Source organism: Antedon bifida, chromosome 6 (genome assembly GCF_963402885.1).
Source record: "Antedon bifida chromosome 6, ecAntBifi1.1, whole genome shotgun sequence".
Lineage (NCBI taxonomy): Eukaryota > Metazoa > Echinodermata > Crinoidea > Comatulida > Antedonidae > Antedon > Antedon bifida.
The window spans coordinates 3,905,837-3,921,113 of NC_136231.1; the positions used below are offsets into that span (position 1 = coordinate 3,905,837).

Consider the following 15,277-nt stretch of genomic DNA (forward strand, 5'->3'; position numbering starts at 1 on the left):
CGTGGACACTCCCTAACATACAACCTTCATCATTTCTTTTCATAACGCCATTGCTTTACCAGCTAAAGAATTATTTGGAATCTTGTTCAACAAGTTTCTTAAAGCTTACTGTGTTTTACGTCTTGTATTTGCTGAGTAAATAGTGTCCGAGCATAACAACATGATGTATAAATAAAAACCATTGTTGTTTTAAAATTAGAATCGAGTTCGTTGAATGAACTACTGTATTGAAAATAAGGACAAATCCAAGAATGTCTTTTGCTAGGAAGTAGTACTACCAACACCATTATTGGTTTGTGTTATAATTATTTGCATACTCAAATATTTATGACTATTCTCTCATAGTTAACATTAGTGATGAGCAAGTTATGATTCAGATATGTTTTGCTTTAATTAGGCAAAATTCAGTAGCATGATTGAAATCCTTTAAACAAATCTGCATGGAAATGAGAATGCATCGACCTGATTACTTATGTTAATACTTTCCTAATCTATTTATATTACAACGCTTGATAGCTAGTTATTAGAATAATTTGTTGGTTTATAATGGAGGCAAACAAATACATTCCTCAATTAAAAATATTAACATTTATAAACCATCATTTTGCTTTTTATAGAATCAATTAAAATAAGTTTTACGGTCAAATAAATATGGTAAACTAATTCCTTGCTCTCTAAAAAAATGAATAAATTATAAATAGAAAATATACATTACAGACACAATAGTGGATGATCACCTAATTATTTAAATTACTATCAGTTTTCTTTACAGCATAAATGTCAAAATAAATAATAAATATATCAATGTTTATAATTTATATTAGTACTATTGAACTATTTGTGTATTATATTTCTTATCAAGATAAAAAAATATATAATATATATTTCAATGTTTGCAGCAATTAGGGTATAACATAAAAGATTAGTGATACTAAAAAGTTCCCAGCGGTCTGTAAGAGACTTTACAACCTCCAACTGAGCGACCCATGCTATGGTGATGAAAAATGTTTTAAAAAATTAGTACATGCCTATAGTTGATAGAAAGAAAACTTAAATTATGATTTATGGCATTGTCTGGGTAGAGGTCAAAGGGTATCTGACAAGGGTCGACCCCTATTTATTAAATATAATGAGAAGAATTTCTTTTCATGGCCTCTAAAATTATTTTATTTGAAAAGTATGTACAGAATTTAAAATGTCTTTGTTAAATTGAACCTAATTTTTGAACATGCACTGGTTTGTCATTCCACCCTTGTCTAAAAAAAAGTTGAACATGGAACAATGTGATTCAATAATGTATGTGGAGTAATTTGATTTGTATAAAATACCTCCATGATTGAATTAAATATGGTCTGAAAAGGCTGCCTAAATGGGCAGTATTCACAATTGCGTCAGGATATAGACCAGTTTAGGTTTTTTATTTGTTTATTTATTTTTATTTCAACCATCTTTAAAGAGGGTAACCCTTCCAGTTTAGCCCAGTGGGTTAACTAATATTCAGTGGCCTTTTTAAATACATTGCAACAATAAACAAAAGGTTTGAGATGTTGATAGTGTTATTTGTGACATGGACTTGATAATAACAGCCTCACTTTTTTGCTTATTTCTCAGATGGTATAGACATAGACAGTACAGAAGAAAGTGCATTCATAGTAGATTTGGACACATTTCCGCCAGAGTTTGGAAGCGGAGGAGAATTCAGTGGAGATGATGAGTTTGGCAGTGGAAGTGGTACAGATGAAGAAACAACAACAGCATCCGCCGTCATCGAGACGAAGGATCCGTGTGATGAAATCACGTGCCAAAATGAAGGTGTCTGTCTACGAGAATCGCAGAATTTTAGATGTCGATGTCCACTGGGCACGTTCGGAGATCTTTGTGAAGAATGTAAGTATATTCACAATATTTTCCAGAAAATGCAATTCTATTTTTGTTTCTTGTGTTGCTCTGAACTAGATTTTAATTTTCTGCAAATTATATTATTATATTATGCTAGCCAGAGATCAGTCAGACTAGTCTTCATTTGAATATCCATTCAAATAGCATAAAAATATATTTATTTATTCATCCATCCATATATCCGTTGATGTATCCATCCATCTGTCCATCTAACCATTTGTTATCAATTCATTTCATCTATCCATTTGTTCATCTATCTGTCCATCCATTCAACTAATAATCCACACATTCATCTATCTTTCCATCCATTTATCAATTCATTTCATCTGTCCATTTGTTCATTTATTGATCCCTCCTTTCATCTACCTGTCCATCCATCCATTTTCCTATTATGCATCACGACAAGCAGTTTTTAAAATGAATATTTATTTTTTTGCAGTTATTGATATTTCATATCCTCAATTCTATGGTCATTCTTACATGTACTTTGAGAAGCCTGTAAGTATCAACATGTATGATGCCTTTGAGATGACTATAAAATTCAAAGCGATGGACCGTGATGGCATTCTCGTTTTTGGAAGTCAAATGGAATCACCACGAGGAGATTTCTTCTCCCTCGAGTTACGTGATGGAATGATTGAATTTAGGTAGAGAAATTTTAACCATTTGTTCAAACGGATCAACCTAAGTGGTTGATGGTCTTTATTTATAAATCTCTCTACTAAATAGGAAATATTTTTAGTAAAAATGTAACAAAAGTTTTGATTTCTGTTAAATAAAGGCTTTTACTAGTACTAGTATAAAAGTGGTTGTCGTTGTATGTCAAACTACATATAATTTGTGTTTTCTAAAATATTGTAAAAGCTAATCAACAGGCATATTACAGTTTATTACAGGCTATAAAACTGTTGAAAATTCCAGCAACTTTATTAATTTAACAGTGTGCTTTGATAATTTTTTGGCTTTATTATTAATATATAAAACAATGTTAGGCTATAGTGTATGTGCTCATTAAAATGCGCAGTTTTTTGATTGACTGATTGAACCTAGGATAGTAGGGTTACAAGTAGTGCACTCAACTAGTTCCCCATTTCCAATTAAAAGCTTAACGTTTGGTCATTATCCAAGTCACTGCCTATATCCCTTTATTGCTTAGTGATAATAAATCAGTTGCTGCAGACATCGTATGCGCCATGTCACATAATAAAAACATCTATAATTACTAATGTTTGATACATTTTAATTGAAAACTTATATTTTGTCTTACAGGTTTAGCCTCGGTCTACCGGAAGTCAAGATCACAAGCAAATCTGAGATAGATTTGATGGACTGGCATACTGTAACAATTAAAAGGGACAACAACATCGCAAATATGGTCATTGATGGAGGAGAACGGTTAACCATTGTTGCCGAGGTTTGTATATCCCATGATTCATAGCTATCAGCGACTTTCATGCACAGGTTACGAATACATAATCACCTTGATGCATTTAAATTTTTGTATCATCTATTTTGTTAATGATGTGGATGTCTCATTATGATGTTAATAGTTTATAATGTACTAGGTAATATGCGTGAATGTTGCTAGAATACTTTGAACTTTTGAACCCTTCCTATTTAGCCCTTAAGCTTTTATAAATAAAAAAATAATCACAATGCAATCTGGTACGTTCAACAATTTTTATTGTACAAATCCTGTGGTTTTCCTGTTTTTATAGGTACATTTAGTAACACTCTGCATTAATTGAAATTAACATTTTATGTATTTTTTTCACTACAAAACCCGCAGGAAATAAATTAATTTTAACATATGCATCTGTAAATGTATATGTACGAGTATGTATTAAGTTTAAAATGCATAATGTAAGAAGCATTAAACACAGCAGAATTAATAGAATGAATATAACATAATAGAATATATAGAGATGATGAAAAGATGATGTTAAATAATTGTTTTTTTTATGTTAAACTAATACAAAATAGATTTCTTCGTACAATAGAACACCTCCCTTTCAACACCTGCATTCATATTAACATTAATATAAAGATGCATTGAATTCTCATTAGTGGGCTGAATTCTCTGTTGACACAGAGGCGTACGTACATTGTCAGTGACACCACTTAGTGTATAAAGCTATCAGCAAGCGTAAAAATGCGTGTTTATTCCTGCCTCATAATCATTGTACATGCAACATTTTGCACCCGTTTGCGAAATCAATGATGAAGTGAGAGATATTGTTACATAATAAGCAATTCTATTGAGTTTTTTTCGTTAAATGCAATGAAAATAGCATTAATAACAATTAATTTTTTAATGTTCAAAATGTATAAAAGGTTTAAGCCCTATCAACATTTTTATTTGGTATAATCTACCATTCTATTATGTACTGTACATAGTCATATCAAAATAAAAACTTATTGTTACAAATTGTAAAACTCGTCAAGTTAAGGGAAAATTGTTATACTGCTCTACCAAGTTATGGAATGACCTAATAATATAACCACCAATTTAAAAGATGTGAATGTTATTGTTTTAAATATCTTCTTTTATTTAGAAAATTGCCCTATTATTTTGTTTTCAGGACACGTACCGAAAAATGTCATTAAACCAGAAGATCTACATCGGAGGTCACACCGTTGATGCGTATCATAAAAATGAGGGCAAAGGTCTTACCGGCTGTATCGAGGAATTGAAGATCAATGACTATATCTTTGATATGAGACAAACCCCATTGGGTGATGCAATTAATGGAATAGATGTTGGTATGTGTTTTTTTAATATTTTTTTTAATTACAAATTCGACACAATAGCAATACATATACATCAATATTCAAAGAGAAAAAAAGAGGTACATAGACAATGGTTCATTATAATGATAATAACTAGGTTAATGGTGTGTCCAGAGAGAATAATGGGCTGATAGCCTGACACAAAAGTGAATTCTCTCTAAACCACTAACCTGCGAAAAGAGAACATTGAGTACATTCAATTAAAATTTGTTTTTTTTTTCAAATATGTATATTTAAGATTTTTAAAATTATTTATTTACTTTATTACGGTATTTATTTGTTACAATGTGTTGTGCATTCATGATGTATTTAAACTGTCATTTTAGATAATATTGTTCTATTAATAGAAGTACTTGCCAAAAAGAACATAAAAAAAAAAGATTTGGCCTACTGTATGCGTATACTCTTTCTTTCATCATTTTTTAAAATGTATTAAAACAAAATAACCAATGGATAATTGTCTCAAATAATTGTTCCAATTTAAATTTTTTAAATATTAGTAAGCAGTGGAGTATTATACTACCTGATTTTCCATATTTATATGATATACTTAACTAAAGTATTCCACTATAAAACATAATAATTCTAAATGATTTAAATATATCATTTTTGATGTAGTAATCGTAAATGTGGAATATTGGTTTGTTTGTTCATAAATCATATTATGCTTCTCCTCAAATTGAGTTCCTGTTACTAACTACTTAGTCTTTGTAAGGGTTCTATGGAAATGATCGTGTTAATTTTTAATTGTCACTAAAATAATATTAATTATTTAATTTTGAATACTGTAATATACAATACATATACATTTGACTGTATATTTTACAGCTTTTTGCAAAAGAAATGGCAATTACTGATAGAATTTAAAGACAAAATCTTATTACCATAACAACACTTGTTATTTTCCTAAGACGACAATTCCAGAAATTGCTCGTTTAATTTAAGAAAATACAAAATTAGATTGTTCATTGAGGATAATCAAGAAAGCCTTAATTGCAGCGGTGTCCTCGTTAATTTCCCTTCTAATTTATTTACTCAATTTAAACAGGCGAATGCAGTAGTGGATTGTGTATGGCTGATGCTTGCGTGAATGGTGGATCCTGCGTGGTGACGTCAGCAATGAACTATCAGTGTCTCTGTCAACTTGGATTTGGTGGTGTTTCATGCGAGCTTGGTATGTATACAAGTTGATTCAATAACTGTTTCAAGGTTTTTGTGAATGATTGATAATTGTTTGATGTATATTAATATTGATGATATTAAACCGATTAAGGGCTAGAGTTGCCCGAAAGATTTTTCTGGCTCTTTTACAATATTGTTTGATTTAGCTTTTTGCTTATTTTATTTTTTATCTCCATTGAGATTCAGCCACTGATACTCTCAGCATTGTAATTTTTTCAGTAATTTGCCTTTGGATTTAATAATATTCATAGCTAATGTATTAATGTATAAATTGATGATGATGATAATGATGATGTTAATCGATGATTATATTATAGATCCATGATTATAGTATGTATAGATAACACGGTTACAGTTTAGCGTAACAAAAAACTCCAGAAAGCTAATTTACTGTAGTAAAAAATACTTACTCTTACTCATGTATGAATATATGACAACTTTCATATTATTAGTTTATGAATACAAATTGAACATTATCTTGCCTTATCCACAGAACTCGATTTAATAGTGCCCTCATTTGGTGGCTATTCATACCTGGCGTTTGAAGGTCTTAATAAGAAACATCTGACATTCTTTGAATTGTCCATGATCGTCAAACCGCACAAACCAAACGGCGTCCTCGCTTACTGCGCTCAGACCTCAGACGGCAACGGCGACTTTGTTTCGCTAAACCTTGTCAATGGTTATGTTGAGTTTAGGTTTGACTGTGGTTCCGGTCCAGCAATTGTCAGGTAAGTAAATTGTACTGTAAGGTTATCATACTAAAATATATGGTTTTTTAGAACAAATTTCTAGTTCATGTATACCATTAGTTATCCACTATAAATCTAGAATTTTTAACTTTGTGACTTTTATACCCAGGGTGTCTGCCATTAATGTTTAAATGTAAAGTATGATGACATGTGGCAATAGCAAAAAGACATCCAGTTATGAATATACTTCAAAGGGTACATGAATGAATATGAAACATGTGGAACACAAAATTGATAGAAAATTAGGAAGCCCAGCTGCATAAATGTGACCAACCCATGTGTGACTATACTCAAATGAGGTTCTGCACAGTATAGGAAGAGGATGAAAGGGTTAATGAAATTTAGACCAAAATACATATCCCACCATATTAGAAGTACTTTAAGTGTAGATACATTCCTAAAAGCTAATTAGATGTTTAAAATAATGTCAAAATATTTCTTAATTTTACACCTTTAAAGTTGTCTTTGAAATACATATATATGGCCCAATCCCGTCATGACAGACGATAACCTAAAGTCCAAAATATTATTCAATTAAGCTAGGTGCGTCTCTGCTACTGATGAGTTCTGTTGGGTTCATTTATTTGTTAAAATGTTTGTATACAGTAATTTATAAACATATACAATTTGGTTTTACTACTCTGCTGGTGAGAATACTATGAAGCCTTTCTTTGAAAAGAATCTCTAAATATTAATAAACAACTGGGCTCCACGAAACTATAAACAAAAGATAATGGATGGTCATACTGTATATTATATTTTGGATCAAACGTGGTAATCTATATTCATGGCGTTAGTGCTTTCAAAACTACAGGAAACATAACCGCCTTAATGTCATTTTATACACGCATAGCAAAGTGATTGTTTTATGTGTTAATGTCTAACATGGACATTCATCACATTCCTGCAGGTGCTATTTACAGTCGCGCAATAAGTATGTGCACTTTTGTTGAGTGGACAATCGTAAAATGGATTACTTTGGATGTTAATTTCTATAAGAGTCCCAAATGACATGTAATTATTGATTGGAACATGATGAGAAATTAAATTTGTTTATATCCATTTTAGTGTTTAGATATTAACATTAAAATATGATAATGTAAAGATGAAAACAGATTAGTGCTGTCTATCCTGTATAATATTTTCCAAGATAAAATTAATTATTTTATATAAAAGCTACCACATTAATTCACATTGGAGCACATTGTCAATTATTATTATATTAGACTTTTAAAAAGATTTCCGACATTCTCCAGTTTTCTGAATATCTGGTTTATTAAATTTGTTTATATCCATTTTAGTGTTTAGATATTAACATTAAAATATGATATTGTAAAGATGAAAACAGATTAGGGCTGTCTATCCTGAATAATATTTTCCAAGATAAAATTAATTATTTTATAAAAAGCTACCACACAAATTCACAGTGGAGCACATTGTCAATAATTATTATTATATTATTATAGACTTTTAAAAGGGTTTCAGACATTCTCCAGTTTTCTGAATATCTGGTTTAGGAAAGTTGACAAGAGTTTTTTAATATTTTAAGTATTTAATTAATGGTTGCATGTTTTTTTTATGCAGGTCATCTGAGAAACTAGACCTCAACAAGTGGAATTCTGTCGCTATTTCACGTACAGGGCGTGATGCCGTCTTAATGGTTAACGATGTAGGTGAGGTGAAAGGAATGTCTCCAGGTGGCTTCTCGCAAACCACATTTAAAACTGATCTATTCATCGGTGGAGTTCCTAATTACGATAATGTCGCTAGTAAGGCAGAACTAAGTGTTGGAATGGTTGGAGATATTCAAAGGGTATGTCTAATTATATTCAGTACCTAAAGAAAGAAATCTCATTTCACTACAGTTTTACAAAAATTTAATCATCATATTTTGGATTGCATGGTAGTAAAGAAACGCAAGATACGTATAATACCTTAAGTTACGTTCACACTGAACCTAGATTCTTAGAGTTGCCAGATAATCCTGAAAATGATAGTAGTGATTAAGAGTAGAAACGAACCTTTATTAAGTTATGTTCACACTGATTCCAGTTGTCAGATAATCCTTGAAATGATAGTAGTGATTAAGAATAGAACCAAACCTTTATTAAGTTATGTTCACACTGATTCCAGTTGCCAGATAATCCTGAAAATGAGAGTAGTGATTAAGAATAGAACCAAACCTTTATTAAGTTATGTTCACACTGATTCCAGTTGTCAGATAATCCTTGAAATGATAGTAGTGATTAAGAATAGAACCAAACCTTTATTAAGTTATGTTCACACTGATTCCAGTTGCCAGATAATCCTGAAAATGAGAGTAGTGATTAAGAATAGAAACAAACCTTTATTAAGTTATGTTCACACTGATTCCAGTTGCCAGATAATCCTGAAAATGAGAGTAGTGATTAAGAATAGAACCAAACCTTTATTAAGTTATGTTCACACTGATTCCAGTTGCCGGATAATCCTGAAAATGAGAGTAGTGATTAAGAATAGAAACGAACCTTTATTAAGTTATGTTCACACTGATTCCAGTTGCCGGATAATCCTGAAAATGAGAGTAGTGATTAAGAATAGAAATGAACCTTTATTAAGTTATGTTCACACTGATTCCAGTTGCCGGATAATCCTGAAAATGAGAGTAGTGATTAAGAATAGAAACGAACCTTTATTAAGTAATGTTCACACTGATTCCTGTTGCCAGATAATCCTGGAAACGTACACAAAGTAACTCATTTAAGATTCTGTATAAAAACATGAATGCAGTGTCTGAAAAATGTAACATACAGTAGCCTGGAGATTTACAGCAACTTGACCGAATATAGAATAAGTGTGAATAGCTTTAATAACATTCAATAGTAGTATAATTAATAGTAATTACAATTATCACAATTTCCATTAATATTCATTCCCTCTATTTTACTTTTAGTTGAAAATTGATGGCTTCCCAGTTGATTTAGTAAATGACGCCCTGTATGGTATTGGAATTGTGAATGCTAATCATCATTGCACAAACCAACCCTGTCAAAATGATGCTGTTTGCCAAGCAGATTATGATAAACATAAGTGCCACTGTCATTTAAGCTATTACGGTGAAAACTGCGAAAATGGTAAGTTTTTTTTCCTCGCATAAATAAGTTACATATTTGTTGTTATTGATTAATTACTGGAGCTGTAGCTTGGTTATTAACTGGTTTTTAATATTATGTTTTAATTTTCTTAGAACATGACATCAAGATCGAAGTACCAATGTTTAGTGGAATGAGCTACTTGAAATTTACAGACACAAACATTTTAAAAAGGTAAATACATTATTTTTTTAATGTCTTTTTTCATATGTAAAAATAAAGAAAAACACATATAACAATACCAATACTCCACTTAAAACTTGAAAACTTTGTTATAATTGGGAAATCCCCTTCATAATTTTTGGTGATAACATACTTATTGCCTACCATACACAATCTAGGGTTTATATATATGTGGGTTTTTTATTGTCAAATTTCTATGGAAAATGAAATCAATATGAAATCTGATGAGACAGTATTGGTAAAATTCTCTTAGTACTTCCGTATCAAAAGCTATTAGCCCTAATAGATAATAAAAACTATGTCTTAATGATATTGTCTTTGTATTCTGTCTGTATTAGCCTTAATAGATAATAAAAACTATGTCTTAATGGTATTGTCTTTGCTCTTTCTTTAGATTGACTGGTTTGACAACAGACATAACAATGGATTTCAAAACAGTTAGCAATGAAGGTCTAATGTTATGGACAGGTCAGGATGCCATGACCTCATCTAGTGATTTCATGAGTTTAGGTATACAAAATGGTGTCCTCAGGCTAAGGTAAGAACATTATACATAAAGTGAGCACATTGTTTTATACTACTTTTAAGCTCTGTCTACACTATCAAACATAAAATTTGATAATAATGTAGACAGAGCTTAAGGATTGTGCATCAATATAATAATTTCTCTGTAAGCATCACAAGTGCCCCTTTAAAGCTCTGTCTACATTATCAAACATTATGAGACAAAAAAGTGTGATGTGCCCATATATGGACACGATGACATCATATCACTACTATATTTGGCCACATCACACTTCTTTTGTCAAACTAGTTTGATAGTGTAGACACAGCTTTACAGTTCTTGTGTGCTGAACCAGGTTCCAGAGGCTGTGTTCATATTTATTATTTTTATAGAGTTTTGTGAAGTGTGAATTCGTATACTGTACACTACAACCTTTCAGTTAAGATTTAAACTCGGACATTATATTCTAATAACAATATTTTAATTTGCTTTATTTAAAATTATAATATATATATATATATATTTATTTTGAAGCTATAACCTTGGAAGTGGTGAGACATCCGTGACTGCAAATACATCTATAAATGATGGAGAATGGCATACAGTAAGCGTTAGTCGTATAGGTAGAGAGGCCAAGATGACAGTGGACAAGAAAGAAATTGTAAGCGCTGTCACCAAGGGCTCATTATCCTATCTTAACACAAATAACGGAATGTTTATAGGTGAGTTTATAAACATTTTATACTCTATTCATACTGTATAAGCAACTCGGCCCGTTCGCACTTTAGAATTTACAGATGTATGGTTGCGTGTTGCTTCCTCTGTGGAACCAGTTGCTGGATTTTTAAAATTATTTATTTATTTATTCAATGTTCTGCCATATACAATACAAGAAGACAAAACATATACAAAAGGCAAGGAAAGACCAAACAGGTGCTAGTTGGTCAACCCAGAACAGAGCACAGAAAGAAATAAATAAACAATTACATTCTACAATCAAAGCATCTACAAGACAAGAAAACTACACACATTTTCAACAAATTACACCTTTAAACCACAAGCAAAGTTGGTAAAATGATGCATGAAATAAGACCTTGCTGTGTAAAATGTTGTCAGCTGACGACGTGCATCTGACTAGTCCCGAGAGTAATTTAGGTTACACATGTCATTGAGTTTACAGTCCGAACACAACCTCATTGTGATCAGTCATAATGTAATATATGGTGATTTGGAGTGAATCATGCTCAGTATGTGCTTTTTTCTCATGGTCACAGACAGTGGTACTACCCAACACACTTAAGGCCCATTCAGACTTAGTTATTTACCCGAGTAAGTTCGCTTTATGGACCAATTATTGCGAACTTGGGTGTTTAGATCACCAACTTACCTCGTCCTTAGTTTCTCATGTAAATGGTTGCTGTAAGGGTACAATTTAAATCAGTTTAAGTCAGTCAGAAACAATTAAGAAAGACATTTGTTATTATACAGTATTAAGAGTTTAATCTTTTCTTTTCAGGTGGAATGAATGACATTGAAGCTTTGACGTTAAACCGTTACTATGCTGGATTCCAAGGGTGTATTCGCAACGTTGAGCTTGCCAGCAAAGTCGGCACTGTCGTCGTTGAACTAGTTGGTGGTGCCCAGGAAGGCCGAAATATCCACCATTGTACCTAATCAATTCTAGGCCTAGTGAAAATTTAAAAAATTATTAAATTGTCCACAGTGAACTGAATGTTTTGGGTCTGTAACATAGATACAATTCACCATAGATATCAGGGTATGGAAGCAATGCGGAATAATTGTATAATATTGTAGAGTAAAGGATTTTGATTAAGAATCTTTAATTGGATATGAAGTGAAGGATCATTGGAAATACCAAGTTGTTGAATCATACTCTAAATTCCTATAATTTTAGGAATTTGCTAATGCCAAAGTATAATAATGATATTAGCAATTTAAAAAACCTAATAAATGAAAGAATTCAATTATCATCCATATGTATATTCATAATGGAATTTGTAAAATCATTTTCTACGGAGTACGTTTAGTCTGATACAGCTATTTATAGTCAGTACAGTGGCAAACTAATAAACTACACATTGTTAATAATAATTTTGTAAAAGCAAATTGGCATATATATACATACATATGAATATACATTCACTGATGCTATATAAATTTCATTATTCACACACTTACCTACATACTGTATGTAGGCCAGAATATTTATTATACTGTGTCTGTGTACATGGGTTAATTTATACCATTCCTTGTGACCAAATTGTAAGATATCTCAATGTTCGATAGTAATATTTAAGTTTATATAAATCATGATCAAAATGGTATTCTTCAAAAGGTGACATATCAAATTTTAGCTGTAACTTATTTTCATCATCATCATCATAATCATAATCATCATTATCATCATTGTGATAGCTATATAAAATCATGTATTAATGTATGTTTTCAAGCCTTAACTCAGAGTTCAGAAGAAAAGATAATTTGATAGCTACACCTTCCAATATGTAAACTGATGTACTCACAATTTTATTGACTTCCCTTGCGGACAATGTAAATCTGTATATAATGCTAAAACAAGGGGTTAAAAGACAATTCTAGGGTTGAATAGCACATGAAAGACTGAATAAAGAGAGAAATAATTTCTTTGTGTTTCTATATAAATCATATATATATAACTGCCTTGGCCAGCTTCGTAAAAAAGGACAAAAAAAGAGTTATTTTTTTTACACCATAGAGGACAATACAGTTACATTGAGCTTATACTTGATGGTGCTTTAAATTTGGGTGTAAAATGTAAATTTGCTGTTAAAATGTACCAAATATAGCAAATCCTTCCATTAGTAGCATGTGTACACTGTTTATTTGAGTATTACAGAAAATGTTTATTAATTTTTAGAATGTTCAAAAAGTATTTTTCCAGAACTGAATAGTAAATGTCCGAAAACAAATAGGGAATGAAAATTATGGAAGTTTGTTAGGAACTGTACATGTATATAGATAATGATAGATAATGGACATACAGTGTTTGATATTTGAGTATGAGAGGTTTAGTAAGAGAACTGTGGTATTTTCATTTGATGGAGATATATTCAATTTGGCATGGTGCTGACTTGGAAAGCAATACTGGATTTTATCCTATTTTTTTTATATATAGTTTTCATTGATTAAAAAGTGATTTTTATGTTATTAAACAAATGTTTTATGAATAGTAATTTGAATATACTACTACTAATAATTGTTGGTAGGTAGAGTACTTTTATAAAATAGCACTGTTATTAAGAGTATCTTGAAATCAGTATTAGGAATAGACGAGTGACAAGTTGAGAACAAATTATAATTTCCATATGAAACCCATTGCTCAGCTAGTTTTAAAAATCCATCAGAAAACCTTACTTCAATATTCATTTTCACTATGTTATGGATATTTACAGTGTACAGAACACAATGTTAATTAGTTATTGCCAATTATGTTACATGAAAGTTTATTTTTTAAAAATGACTTTTACTGTTTGAAATATTTTTTGAAAACATCTTTTAAATGATGTACAATTTTTAAAGAATTTATGTATTTTGTTTACTTTGAAAAAGAGTTTTGTTAAGGACATTTTGGTGCTTTATTGTACCTAAATACATTATTTTAATGTTCATTTTTACATTGTTGTATTGTTTTTTTCTCAATAATTTTTGAACAATGTTTTCTTGATATGATATATATTGCATATAGTAGTGCCACTGTAGAATTTTGTACTAAAGCTTACATATGTATTAAAAGTGTAATGCTGTAAATATTTCTGTTTTGGTTTTGAAGTTTTCATTGTCAAGTTTGTAGAAAATGTGCATAGATTTGATATACACATACAGACATAAACATTTAACGTATTGTATTGTTTGAAGGTTTGCATGGCGAAATCAAATGTTGATATAAAGTTTGCGGTACACCACATATATTAGTTCTGAAAAGAACTGTTGAGTTTCTTCTCAGAACTCAATAGTTCTTTTCAGAACTAATATACGTGGTGTACCGCAAACTTTATATCAACATTTAACATATTGTAACAATTCGATATAACAAATTGGTATGTGTAAAAGCGTTTCCATTTTACATTGATGTCAAATTTCAGAAAACAATGAGACATTGATGTAAAGCTCTGTTTACACTATCAAACTTGTTTGACAAAAAGTTTGATGTGCCCAAATATGGGCACATCATGTTATTTTGTCACATAAAGTTTGATAGTGTAGACAGAGCTTAACACAGCAGTGTTTGCATATAGAGAATGTGCATCTCCTTCTATGACTTTTTTACATGACAAACATGTGTGAAACCGTTCTAAAGTGGATAGGATTATCTCAAAAGATATCTATCCATTGCATTGCCTTCTGGCATACCCACAAAGTATGTCAGTCTGGAAATTATGGATTTTCTGTGGTCCATTTCCTTGTGTCATCGTGTTCTGTATATTTTGGTAACTACAACCAGAGAGAATGTCAGCATCACAATCACATACAATAGGTTACAAAACAGAATGGTAGAAGGTGACGATTGCGTAATGATGCGTACAATTATGTAGTTTAATTCTGCTCATCCCTGTGAGCTGTACCTGTGAATTTAAATCTGCGTTTTTATAACAACCGCTGATGGTTAGAACTTCTAATTTATTCATTTCTCAAGAAAAAAAAGCTTGTCTTTTACGTCATCAGTGCTATATTGGTGATTACTGTACATAAATAGTGTTGAAGGCAAGTATAAGTGCTATTTAGGTTACAACAACATATTTATTGAATAAAACCTCAAGCAGTTTTTAACCTGCTTC

General features: G+C 30.9%; 1 protein-coding gene across 1 annotated transcript in view; it reads left to right on the forward strand.

The window, feature by feature from the left end:
- Positions 1-13,068, forward strand: part of LOC144844728 (pikachurin-like) — a 50,302-nt gene extending 37,234 nt beyond the window's left edge. The window contains exons 2-13 of the mRNA XM_078701763.1: positions 1,612-1,887; positions 2,339-2,546; positions 3,169-3,313; positions 4,482-4,662; positions 5,738-5,863; positions 6,365-6,602; positions 8,208-8,436; positions 9,556-9,736; positions 9,850-9,928; positions 10,332-10,475; positions 10,977-11,164; positions 11,959-13,068. Coding sequence (XP_078557889.1) covers positions 1,612-1,887; positions 2,339-2,546; positions 3,169-3,313; positions 4,482-4,662; positions 5,738-5,863; positions 6,365-6,602; positions 8,208-8,436; positions 9,556-9,736; positions 9,850-9,928; positions 10,332-10,475; positions 10,977-11,164; positions 11,959-12,116 — 2,153 coding nt within the window. The 3' untranslated portion in view covers positions 12,117-13,068. The remainder of the gene's footprint in view (positions 1-1,611; positions 1,888-2,338; positions 2,547-3,168; positions 3,314-4,481; positions 4,663-5,737; positions 5,864-6,364; positions 6,603-8,207; positions 8,437-9,555; positions 9,737-9,849; positions 9,929-10,331; positions 10,476-10,976; positions 11,165-11,958) is intronic.
- Positions 13,069-15,277: the final 2,209 nt, after the last annotated feature.